Source organism: Rosa rugosa, chromosome 6 (assembly GCF_958449725.1).
Source record: "Rosa rugosa chromosome 6, drRosRugo1.1, whole genome shotgun sequence".
Classification (NCBI taxonomy): Eukaryota; Viridiplantae; Streptophyta; class Magnoliopsida; order Rosales; family Rosaceae; genus Rosa; species Rosa rugosa.
Window position 1 is genome coordinate 31,037,615 of NC_084825.1, and position 13,036 is coordinate 31,050,650.

The following is a 13,036-nucleotide window of genomic DNA, read 5'->3' on the forward strand; positions in this document are numbered from 1 at the left end:
GAATCCGACCGTTGGATTGCCGTATATGTGTTGTTTATGAACGATTTGCTAAGTTAAGATCGTATTGGATTAGGTGATCGACGGATTGATTTGGCGGACGAATTGTGAAATTGTTATTTGAGCTGTTAAGAAGACGCAGCTGGATTAGAGGTGAGTAAACCTCACGTGGTTCATATTACGAACCCAATACATTTAATTACCTTATTTTGTCGCAATTGTGTGAACATATTTATGGAATAAATATTTGTTTTAAATCATATGGACTTGATCAACTACGGTCCATAGGTAAGTAAAATGATTTTAATTATAAAAATGAATTTCTCGGTTTTATTGCGTGTGAACTATAGTTGGTATTAGTGATTATTCCTGAGCGGATAATTACGTGTGTGTATATATATATATATATATATATATATATATATATATATATATATATATATATATATATATATATATATATATATTTACGTGGTTATATATGGAAAGTTGTGACATTGAAGTGTGTGTGGAATTGTGATGACCTGGTTATGATATGATGTTGTTTTGAAGTTGCCATGATTAATTGTGAAAATGATTATCAATGAATGTTCGTGTTAATGATGTTGACCTTGTGTGTTGAATAGAAGTTAGAGAATGTAGGGTTCCGAGAACCGAATGGTCTAAGGTCCTTCGGTTTAATGATAACCGAAGTGTGTGTGTTTGAGGATAAGTAGTAACTGCAGGCTGTGGGAATGATCACTGCAGTGGTAGAAGCTCACAAGGAGCAATGAGGCTATGAAACATGAAGTACTGATGCAGAGGACCAAGTTTGATCAACCATTTGGCCGGAAATTACAAGGGAAGTCCACGGAAATCATTGTGCGAAATAGTTGCTGCAAAGCAGAAAACTGCAGTTTCAGAATCAGCTTTCTGGGAACGGTTTTGAGGAGCAATTCTTGCATTCTTCCGGCTGCACCTTTGCAGAAAGGACCAGCGATCCTTGAATACATGATGTTATACTTCAAGTACAGCTAAAGAACTGGTCAGAAACGTCAACGAGGAAGCAGGAAATCAAATGCAAAGTAGGCTTCCCGATAAGGCAGAAACTGTCAGCTTTTCACGAAGCTTTTTGGGAGATCTTTTCCGGCGATTTTCTTGGAGTTTTTCCAGAAGGTTATTGATCATTCTAGATTATATGATGTCATAGAGCACGTGGGAGTCAAGAACCATCCAGAAACTTGTCAAGACGAAGTTGTTCCTTGCCCAAGAAGTAAGCTTCAGAGTCAGAAATAGAATCCTAGTCAAAACAGGGCATTTTGGCAGAATTCTTCTTTGGACGGATTTCCAGGGCATTTTTGGAAGGTTTTTGATGCTGCAAATATGAAGGAGAGTCCTAGAATGATTCCTCAAGATTTTGGGAAGATTATTAAGGCTTGAAAATCATTTAATTATGCACCAAGTAGAGTAATCCTCAAGCGCGTATTCCACATATATAGAGGCTCTAAACACGTTGAAGAGGACCATCCTACAGCGCCATCTTCTGCTCCCAAACCCTAGCACACAAGTCTCAAAAATTCCCAAGTCTTCAAGAAGAAAAACCGTGCAATTCATCTTCCATCTCCATCAAGCTTCTGCCGTGACCTATCTTGAAGGAGTGCTTGCATCTAAGGCTGCCTAAAAGTGAATTCGTGGCTCTCATACTCTCCCTTTTACGGTTTTTATCATCTTGTAATCTAATACTCGTGCTTTTATTTGTTGAATTTAAGACGATGTGTGGCTAGTCACTTTTTGTTAGGGGCAAGGTTTGAAGCCCCAATTATGTAGAACATATGTTTGTTTAAATTTAGTTTCTTGATCTTTGGTGTGGATTGGTTGTTTATCTCTGATTGATTGAAAACTTTTGCATGTGTATGTTTTATGGTCGCGAACATAGGATTTATGCATGTAATTGGAGCTAGGTTTAGAAAATAATTCACCTAATCGTCTTGTTTTCTAATCCACAAGTATGCAAGGCTTTGGACAAAAGCTGATGTTTTAAACAACTAGAAGAGCATGCTAGGTAGGCGTTCCACACTAGACTGCAACTCTATAATCAATCGTTTCCATGAGATCTTAATGCTTCAAATATGTTGACACTATATGTGTTGTTGATAGGATAGCGTTCTATACCTTGATTGCATATTTGATAGGCTTAGCTATTGTGCGTTCACGTAGACTAAGTAATTAGGGAAACATTAATAAGGGACATGATCTGCTCCGACTTGTTTCTTGGTTGGTTTCTGTTTCACACCTTAGTAATTGAAACTAGGTTAACTTAACATTGTTCGAAAGTAATTGGTGGTGGATTTCCAAGTCTCTAACATATTCTCCATCTTATTTTCTAAAAACCTAAAATCAAAATTGTTTTTCTTTTATATTATCTTTTATTTTCGTTAAAAACCAAAAACCCCAAAATATTGTTCTTGTTTAGGATTGCAGAGCCCCTTTCTATCCCCTTCTCTTTCCTGCCATATTTTTCTCTCTTTTCTAGTATTTGACGTTTTTGTTTTGTTTAGTTTCAGATTTTATTTGTTTGATTTTTGTTTTAGTTAGTTTAAATTAGTTAGTTTTTATTTTGTGTGAATAATTTGTTACCCTCAATCCCCGGCTTGAACGATCCCTGCTTACTCTATATTGCTAATGACTACATCTTGCAGGGTTAAGTTGAGCGCTTAATTTTAGCGTATCAATTTTTGGCGCCGTTGCCGGGGATTGAAAAATACTTATTTTTCACATTGTTTGGTTTTATTTTTGTATATATTTTGACTTTTAGGATTTATACATTCTTTTTGTATATATATCACTAACTTCAATTTTTGTTTTGTTTTTCAATGTGGCATCAATCTTACGAGGTGTGTTCCATATGCTCCATGGTTGGTCATTCAATGGAGACATGTCCAAGCATCCAATATCAAGGATACTATGATCAAAATAACATGCTTGGAGGATTTCATGACAACCAAGGGCATTGAAATAATTATTATTCACCTCCATACAATCCGGCATGGGATAATCCTCCTTACTCTTCGTGGAATAACGATCCAAACATGCAACAAGGATCTTTCAATGAGTTCGAAGCTTCTCCATATTCATACCATGACTATTGGCCACAAGCCCCACCTCCTCAAAACTCAGGTATGTCTAATAATGATGATGAGATTATTAAGGGACTAAATGCTGCTACTCAAGCTTTGATTCAGGGACAACAAGCTTCATATGCTTCTTTTCAAGCTTGGATTCACGAAAAGCAAGCTCTTGATGATGATTTGGCAGAAAAACTAAAGCGTTTGGAGAACTTAATATCTCAGGAGCATCCTTCTAAACCGATGGCAACTTTAGGGGAGCTCCCGACAACTACAGTTTTGTGTCAACCTCATGATGCAGTCCATGATTCAACATTTGATGAGGATGAAGTAATGGATTTGGAGGAGTCTTATAAAGAGCCACTCAACGTTGAGATTTTTGAGGATCACTACATGACCGAGCTTGAAAAGTGGGAAATGGAAGATCCCTTTGATGATGAGGAATCCTATCATGAAGAAAGTAAGGTTGAGCTTCATGCAAGTGTGTCCCAAGTGCCTGAACCAATCATGCTACCTCATCAAGATCCAAGAGGTTACACAAGGGAGGATTGCTTAAAAGAGGATTCCATCATAGCTCCTACATTTGGACCTTTGTTGCTAGCACATGGAAGACCATCTGATACTGCAACGCCTCATTCAACCTCTACATATGTTCTCCCTATCCACGCAATGGTTGAGTTTGTTGATCATGTGGAGATGGTGATAAGTGAATATCTCAAATCAGATAAGGAGATCATTCTAGCTGTGATTGTTGAACTTAAGAAAAGAAGGAGACAATGGAAGAAGAGAAAGAAAAAGAGAAGCATCAAATCCTATCTTTCCATTGCTCCCAAGTTACCTAAGTTGCTAGCAAGGGCCCATGAAACATCTTTGAAGAAGCTTAAGCATCTGATCGAACCGCGGCCTAAACCTCCTGATTACTCATGATGAAGAGCTGCTATGTCAGGCTGAAAGACGTTAAATTCAAGCGCTTCTTGGGAGGCAACCCAAAGGATGTTTTCTTTGCTTTCTTTGTTTTCTATTTAGTTCCTTTTTATGTTTTTAGTTTGTGTGCAGGTCATAAGGTTGTAGAGAAGTGTGAAAAGTGTCACTTTTGTAAAAACAGAGTCCAGACGTGCAAATCAGTCTACTTTGGATGACCGCAGTTTTTAGCTCCGATAGAACCAGAGGCTGTACTATATATGAATCAAAAGGTCTTTGAGTCTAGTTTCTGTAGGTTTTTACAGAACTGGATTCGGAGTTCATATGCGTTCCCAGTTCCAGTTTGAATGCAGCAAGGTCAGCTCAGGAAAACAGAAAACTGTGCAGTTGTGTCACAGAAAAAGAAAAACTGGGCATATTTCCGTGGATAAAATGAGGAGTTCTTTACATGGACTCAAAGCTGTATATGTATACTACCTTCAGGCCAAAATCTCATCCATTGGACCAGTGATGCTCCCGGAATAAAGGTTTGGGTGGGTAAAGGTCACTTTGCCCGGTTTTCTGTTCAAAATTCTGTTTTTTTCTCTAACTTTGCAGGGCTATAACTTTCAAACCGCTTGGAGTTAGAAGGTGTTCCACATATGCACAGAGAGCTCGCAATGTCCACTTTCACCTCCAAGTGGTATCATAGTCATCTGAAGCTGCATAGAGAAGTTATGGGACCTGGAACATGGGCTGCCGACACAAACTTATGGTTTCCAAAGATGCAACAAGACTTCGGATGGAGCTTACGTTAGGAAGTCAAGTCCTTCTGGTCTTGAGGTTGGGGTCTTGGTTGTCATCTCCAAAGGTCGTGAGCATGAGAGGTCTTCAAGGGGGAGATTTTCTCTACACTTTTTCATTTTTCTTCCTTTGCATCTTGTGATTTCCTTTCTTGACACTTCGATTATGCATTGTTTGATTTAATTTTCCATACATTGAGGGCAATGTATGATTCAAGTGTGGGGGAATTAAGGGAATTTGTCAAATTTGAGTCTTATAAAAAAAAAAAAAAATAGCGTTAGTTATTTTCTTTCTTTTGGAGTCTTTAGTTCTTGTTTTCAGTTTTTGTTTTGTTGTTCGAGTCTTAGGTTGCCTCTCAACTGTCTAGGATGAACTTAATCTCTGAAATTATGGATAAAAGAGGATCACAATATTGAGATGATGCTAAAATAATTCTTTGGTTAATTATGATATATGTAAAGCATATGATTGTGTAGTAGATGTGGTTTTTGTTGACCTTGGTACAGAATTATGAGCATGTTGATGATGAGTGTTGATTCATAATTAACCCTTGTGAGAATTTGAGCCTATTTGCCATTCTTTGTGAGTGTTTATTAAAAAAAAAATATATTCTTATTTTCTTGGCGATGCTTAGTGATCTCATTATCTTTCTCTTTGATTGACTGCTTGCTGTTTGGCTCCAAAACCAGTTGGCTTGCAAACTGTCTCTTTTGAGCGAGTGATTGCGCAGGCGTGCCAGCACCGCGGGGTGCAGTCGTTGGGGTAGTCCCTTGACCTGACTTCTTCTTCAAGCGCTGTGGACGAGGAGAGCACCAACCTCGTCACAGGGTTCTTCTCTAGCCTTTCGGAAAAGGACTTTTGCCTTACGGATAAGGACTTTGGTTGTGGTCTCTTGCGTTCACCGAATCGATACTTAGTGTTGTAGACTAAGCAGAGCAATCACTGGGAAGTTGGGAGAAGCAAGGGTTTTTGCTAAAGCGTGACTTTAGCTTCGCTGGGTTGCGAGGGCGTTACCCTTGCTTCGCTGGCAGTAACGGTGGCGGTTGCGCTCGCAGTCGGCTCGCTGGGAGACTGGGACTGGAAGTACGGTCGCCGGGTTGGTCTGGTGATGCTGACAGTCGGCTCTTGGAGAGACTAGGACTGGCGCACGGTCACCGGGTTTCAACAAGGTTGAAGGTTTGCTCCGGGGAGGCTTTGTAATCGCTAGGATTGATTGATATGAGAGAGGTCCCTAATTCGTCCTTGAAACCCGGTATATATATACCTAGGGTTTCTAACTGTTCCTTGTTGTAGAAGGATTATTGACTGGAGTTTCCTAGTCAATCTCTATTACTTGATTCCAATAGGACTTCGCTCTCCTCATGGATTCCGGAATAGGCGGAGTTGTAACCCAAAACCAAGTATGTTTATTTTTGGGCAGCAGGTATCGGCCCGCTGTGCTAGATCCACTGAAGGATATTGCCAAAATTACTTTTGGGCTCAAACATTGCCCCCCAGGCCTCGAAATCAGGCCCATGAAAGTGTAACTGATTGAAGGGGACTAAAACGACGCGTTCAATGCTTGAAACGATATCATTAATGAGGGTCGCGTCTTTTCATTCGCGAAACCCCTTTTTGTCGCATCGTTTCCCTCACAAAATCTCTTATTTAAATCCACAGCCGCTTCAGACCTGTCACATCAGAAACTCTTTTAGTCTCCTAAACCCAGAAACCCTCTTTTGCACACATCCTTCTCACAGAAACCCAGAAATGGCTCCCCCGAAAAAGATGGTTATCGACCAAGAAGAAGAACTGAATGAACAGGCTGCACGCTCTTGGGGAACTGGGATTGGCGCCAGCCTGATTCTCCAGACCACCATCCAAAGACCTCTGCTCCTCCGACTTTCGAACCAACATGCCGGACTGGGCCCAACGCCGCGAGATGCTTTCCCGGCCGACGCCGTCGCCTTTTATGGTCTACCTGTTCGTCGCCCCATCCCCGTCCTCCGAAGGACTCCTGGGGATTTTACCAGCTGGAGTGCCCCTAATCATCGATCAAAAATAGGGCATTGGCCATCCTCCATCAGTGCGGAAGAGCTTTCTTGGTACCGGGAAGCACGCGCTCGTGATCTAGCCCGCTGGAACGCAGCAGGTATCACCCATACTATCGATCTTTGTTTTCGTCTTCCGCGCGGTGGCAATCGTTCGCCACTCGCTGCCTTTCTTTGTTTCTGGAACACTGCTACCAACACCTTTGATTTTCGATTTGGCCAAATGAGTGTCACTTTATTGGACATTCTCACCATTACTGGCCTACCCATTGATGGTGAACCCTATCTGCATGGCCAATTCGACTCTGATACTTTCACCTCCACCATGGCCCAACATGGTCGCGGCGCCCATAGCAGCTCCTATCCGCGGTGGCTGGCCTATTACCGCCAGGAGCACAATGCGACTGGCGGGATTGCATTCTTGGAGTACTGGCTCTGTAAATTTATTTTCTGCACTTCCTCCTGTAAGCCCACTGGTGCCTGGACTTCTCTGGCGACGGCCCTCTACAACGGCCACCGTGTGGGACTAGGACAACCAGTATTAGGTGCCCTCTACCGTACTTTGTATCAAGCCACAATGCATCCCTTTGAGACTAGCATTTCTGGCCCCTTTTGGATCCTTGACTTCTGGATTCAAATTTACTTTCCATACTTTCGTCGCGACGACATCCCATTGCTTCCGCCTACTGACCAACTCTTGGGTCGATGGCTCAGTCGCGGCGAAAGGTACACATCCCCTCCTTATTTTGAGTGCTTCACATACTTGTACTTTCTGCACGAGATGCTGTACTGCGACCTAGTGCTGAGTAGAAGATTCCCAGCTCCGCTTGAACATGGATTCCTCCCTGGCGCCTCTCGCTACAGTGATCGCGCGCGCTTGGCTTTTCGCCGCGCGATCTCCTGTTCTGACATCAGGATTGCCGCTGACGAACTCAGTTATGAGCTCTACGCTCCCAACCATTTCACTCGTCAACTTGGTCTTGTCCAATTAGTGCCATTCCCCCTATATGATGCTTGGAACTACAACACTTCTTGGCGTAGAATTGGGCCCCTTTCTGGGCCTCCGCCAGCACAAAGCACGCTCGCGCTGGTTGATCTTCCTGACTGGGCCAAAGAGATTGACTCTGTGGACGCGACTGAGGAAGGATATGATGCATGGTGGGCAGAAGTCTCTGTTAACTGCTGGCGGCAACAGCACGATGAGGTATTCGCTGCCATCTTCGGGGAACTGCGATATCCCTACGCCGCCGACGTTGATCAACTTGCTCACATCCCTGAAGACGCTGCACAAGCTCCTCCTCCTGCTGCTGAACCGGCTCCGCGACCCGCGCGAGCCCCACGTCAGGCCCAAGCTGGTATCGTAATCCGCGAACCCCTTCAAGAGGTAACTAATCTTGACTCATGTTTTGTCCCTTTTGTTCTTTTATCCCTCCCCCTTTAAATTCAAACTTTGCTTTTCCAGGGGAGCGCGCCACTTTCTGGCAGTCGCGCAGCCAACGCTTCCCAAGCCGCTGGCCAGTCTGGGAAGCAAAAGGCAGTAATGATAGAGCCTGAGGACAAAGAACCCTCCTCTGATGACGATGACATGCAAACGGTAAGAGCCCTCTGTTTGTACAAATCATGCTTCCTTTACGAGTCATACCTAATCCCCTGCCTCTAACAGATTGCTGCTCTCTCGGCTCGGAAGCGCGGTCGTTCTGATCCTCGAACTGACCTGTGGGCAGAAGATGAACCAATCGCTGACCGACAGGTAAGACACAAGCACACTAAGCACTTGTTAGAAATTTCTTTTCATTCTGTGCGACTCTGTAACAATCCTCATTTGCAAGTTCGCCACAGGTCCTCGAGACATGCTGAAGAAGGATCTTCAACTGTTGGTGAAGGCACATCTGCTTCCCAAGCTCCAGCGCCAACTGTTGTGAACCACTCTCCACCTCCTGCGGGCGCTGTAGATAATGCACAATTGGCCTCGATACCAGTGCAGATCATAGATGACAGCTCGCCGGAGGCTGAAAATAGAGTACTGCTACTGGATGCACCTCGCGAGGAACCAAGCGACGTTCCTGTCCTGGAACAGATAGCGCCTGACTCAATTCCTGTTCCCAGCGAAGCTAGCCCAGAGACAATGCTAGCGATCATTGTGTATGAGCCCCCAATCGAAGAGGTATTCCCCCTAACCAACTATTTCATCATTATTTCCTGGTTCAAGTATTCTGATAATGTCTTCTTCCAGGTTCCAAACGTCGTTGGAACTGGGGACGATGTAATCGGAGCAGTAGAAGCAGAAGCTGCTGAGCCTGTTCCTAACGTGGTTGATCAGGAACTTCCTCCCCCTGCCCCCCAAGTCGCTGAAGCTGAAGAATTGGAAGACCTTCCTGAACCAGCGCCAGAGGTACCTGAACCAGTGCCAGAAGTACCTATCGCTGAACCTCCTGAGGCCCCTGTCGCTGAGCCTCCTACTCCCTCTACTTTGGAAAGGTTAGCTCGTGTACTTGAAGTGACCCCCCCTGGGGTCGTAGATGAAGTCAGAGAAGGCCTTCGCCGCTTCCTGGGCCCTGATATCTTGATTCCTGGTGCGCCTGTGAGGGTCTTAGAATACTTGAGGGTGCTCCTCCGCGAGGGAGCCATCACTGAGGAACAATTCCAGGAAATCGACCAACTGTTGCAGGATCTTCCTCAAGGGCTCAACGAGCGGGCAGTCGCGAATGCGCAAGCCAGGCAGACCAAAATGCATTATCAGAACCTTACTCAGCAAACGGAGACCGCGCGCGACTTCTTGGGTGACCAAGCTAACCTCATCAGGGAACTGACGCTCGAGAGGAACCACTTGAGGTCCCAAATTCAAGCCTTTCAAGCCCGGTTAACCGATGTTACTGCTATGCTCGTTCATGCAGAGCCTCAGTTGGAACAACCCCTCGCTGCTCTCGAGACGCTATCCCAGGAACTGGCTCAGGCACGTGTGGCAGCCCAACAAGCCGCACAAGCTGCTGCGGATGCCAGTTTTCGTTTGGACGAACTCTTCCTTCGCCTGACCCATGCAGGCCGAAGACTTTTGGGCCCCTAGAATTAGGCCCATATTTTGTATGAACAATATTATTATTATTATTAACTTACTATTTAGCCCACTTTGCTTGGCCCAAATAATAACTTATTCTCTCAAACGGTTCAGCGCTTTAAGTTGCCTTTATTGCTTTAAAACCGTTTGAAAAGATTGAAAAGATAATCTCGAAACGGAGCGGTTACCTCCTTGGAGACTGCCCCCACTTTCCACGCGCTTTCAATTACCTTCATTTCCGAGATCTTCGCATTTAACCTTGTTGATACGCTCATTGATGACAGTGAGAATATCACAACTGCCCATCGTACGGTTGAGGCCACTGAGATTGGCGCTATAAATACCTGCACTCTGGAGAGATGATAGACATAAACGCAATATGGCTTTCCCAGAAATAGTATCGCAATCTCTACTTCTCTTTCTCCAGTTTCTAAAATCTTCTCCTCACGATATCAGCCTTAGCCTCAAACCCCTAGGTCTTATGGCTTAACCTCAATACCTGGGTAGGTCTTATGGCCTAACCTCAGGTCCAACCTCATGTCTTTGGTCTCTGGAAGTCGCGGTGAAACCCGTCGATTTCATTTAGACCAAAGAACATGTGGTGCTCCCATAGCGGCGGAACCAGATTTTGAGGGGTCTCCTCTCTCTGACTGCCCGCGTGGAGCAGGAGGAAGAAGGGCGGAAGACCAATATGGGTCGCCTGTTCTTGCTCCGTGGCCTACTTCCAGGGTCTGACTGTGTGACTTATGTTTTTCCCCTGGAGGTAGATGTGGTTGTGAGTCGCGCTTCTCTGTGAAGACCATCTCCATCCCGGAGGATAATCCTTCCCAAAAGGGTTGCGATGGATTATTTCCTTCCTTTTTGGTCCGGTACAGACGGTAGCGGCTTGCAACTCAAAGCAGAGGAGGCATGTGGGTGAAGAGAGGGAGAGTAGGAATGCCCGAGCACAGCCCCTTTGCTGCCACAAGATCCAGAAACTCTCAGTAGATCTGTAACTTTATGGTTTCTACTCTAAGCCACTTCTGGCCTTGTAAACCGCAAATGTAATTATTTTGATTTGCACTTTGTACTGCTTTTGGCCGCAAAGCCACTTTATGAATGAAAGTTTTTAACACTTTTTGCAAATCAAAGTATAAAATAAGGCCTCAGGTATAGGCCATTACATGCATTCTTAACACCATAATGTCAAAGAAAAGAAACATTGAGATTGAAATTTGAAATTTTAACGAAAAGCCTCAAATAAGGCCTGAATGAACGAAAAAGGCCTCAGGTGTAGGCCTCAATGTACAGAGTGTAAGAAACATTGAGATTGAAATTTGAAATTTTAACGAAAAGCCTCAAATAAGGCCTGAATGAACGAAAAAGGCCTCAGGTGTAGGCCTCAATGTACAGAGTGTTGCCCCCCTAGTATGCGTAGGTGAAGCAAGGACAGGATACTAAGGCCACAGGAAAAGCCTGAATATGGACGAAGCGAACCTGGGTAGACTAAGGTTGCCCCCCTGTCTGAGAAGAAGGTTGATCCGGTGGATCGTCAAACTCCCAAACACTAGGGTAGTATTTCTTCAGGAAACGCCCGTTAATGGGATTACGGTGGAGGTCGCCATCCAAATCTTTGAGGTGAAAGGCCCCGCGCTCCAGAATGCGATGAATAACGAAGGGCCCTTCCCAGCGCGGAGTCCATTTACCGCGACCGGTCAACTTCTCACCAAAAGGCAAAACAGCCTTCCACACCAAGTCACCCTCTTTGTAACTACGACCACGTGTCCGCTTATCATAGGCGCGAGCAATCCTCTGCTTTTCCAAAACTAAGTTGTCCAAAGCTACCAAGCGTTGCTCGCTGAGATCTTCGTGTTCTTGCCACATCGCCTGAACATAATCTTCCCCGATCAAATGGTGCTGATCTTGGACGCGCAGAGACTGGACGTTGATCTCCAACGGTAAGATGGCATCATGACCGAACATCAGTGCATAGGGGGTCGTAGCAGTGGGATTTCTCTTGGAGGTACGATAAGCCCATAAGGTCTCATACAACGTATTGTGCCATTGTCTAGGGTTTTCAACAAGCATCTTCTTGAGCAAGGTGATAATGATCTTGTTACTGGCCTCTGCTTGACCATTGGATTGGGCATAATAAGGTGTGCTGTGGACGAACTGGATGCCCAAGTCCGTGACAAGTTTCTCTACCTCGCCGCCCATAAATGCTGCCCCCCTGTCTGATACCAACACTTCTGGAATGCCGAACCTGCAAATAATATTCTGAAAAATAAACTGGCGAATGGTAGCGCCGGAAGCTTCCTTCAAAGGTTCAGCCTCAACCCATTTCGTGAAGAAATCAGTGGCTACAATGATGAACTTATGCTGGAGCGAGGAATGAGGGTGAATCATCCCAATCAAGTCCAAAGCCCAGCCTCTGGCAGGCCAAGGTTTAATAATAGGTTGCATGGGAATGTTGGGAATGTGCTGCATTGGACCATGCGCCTGACAGTCTTGGCAACCTTTCGCGAACGCGATACAGTCCTTCAAAATGCTGGGCCAATAATACCCATGTCTTCTGATAAGCCAACGCATCTTGGGGCCTGCTTGATGGGCTCCACATACTCCTGTGTGCGCTTCGCGCATCAACCTCTTGGCTTCGCGGCCATAGACACAGCGAAAGTCTACGCCATCTTCCCCACGTCGTCGCAGCTCGTCACCTCTGAGGAAATAATTCAAGGAGAGAAAACGAGTCTTCCTGTCTGCTGTAGGGTCTGGGTTCTTGAGGTAGTCAATCAGCGGAATGCGCCAATCGACGTCAATAGGCTCGAGAACCGCGACAACTGGATCATCTGGTGGGTCAGGCCGCGCGAGCCACGAAGGCAGTGTGCGGCGCTCGACCTTCAGGATGCGCTCGCGAACGCCATACTTCAATGTAATGCCTGTAGCCAATTGAGCGAGCTCATTGGCCGCAAAGTTGCGCTCGCGGGGTATGTGCTCCAAATCCGCCTCATCGAATTGATCCAGAAGCTCAATGGCGCGATGCAAATAGGGTATAAGCAAAAGGCTTTCACACTTATACTTTCCTTGGAGCTGATTGATTATAAGCAAAGAGTCACCGTGTACCTGAACGTCCCTGACTCCCAACTCTAGCAGAACCTCTAAGCCAATGA

At 45.0% G+C, this 13,036-nt stretch overlaps 1 protein-coding gene across 1 annotated transcript; it reads left to right on the plus strand.

The window, feature by feature from the left end:
* Positions 1-8,562: 8,562 nt before the first annotated feature.
* LOC133716579 (uncharacterized) lies at positions 8,563-9,899 on the plus strand. Its single transcript, XM_062143272.1, has 5 exons — positions 8,563-8,585; positions 8,675-8,999; positions 9,069-9,313; positions 9,422-9,615; positions 9,730-9,899. Exons 1-5 carry the CDS (start codon positions 8,563-8,565, stop codon positions 9,897-9,899), a joined length of 957 nt encoding a protein of 318 aa, XP_061999256.1.
* Positions 9,900-13,036: the final 3,137 nt, after the last annotated feature.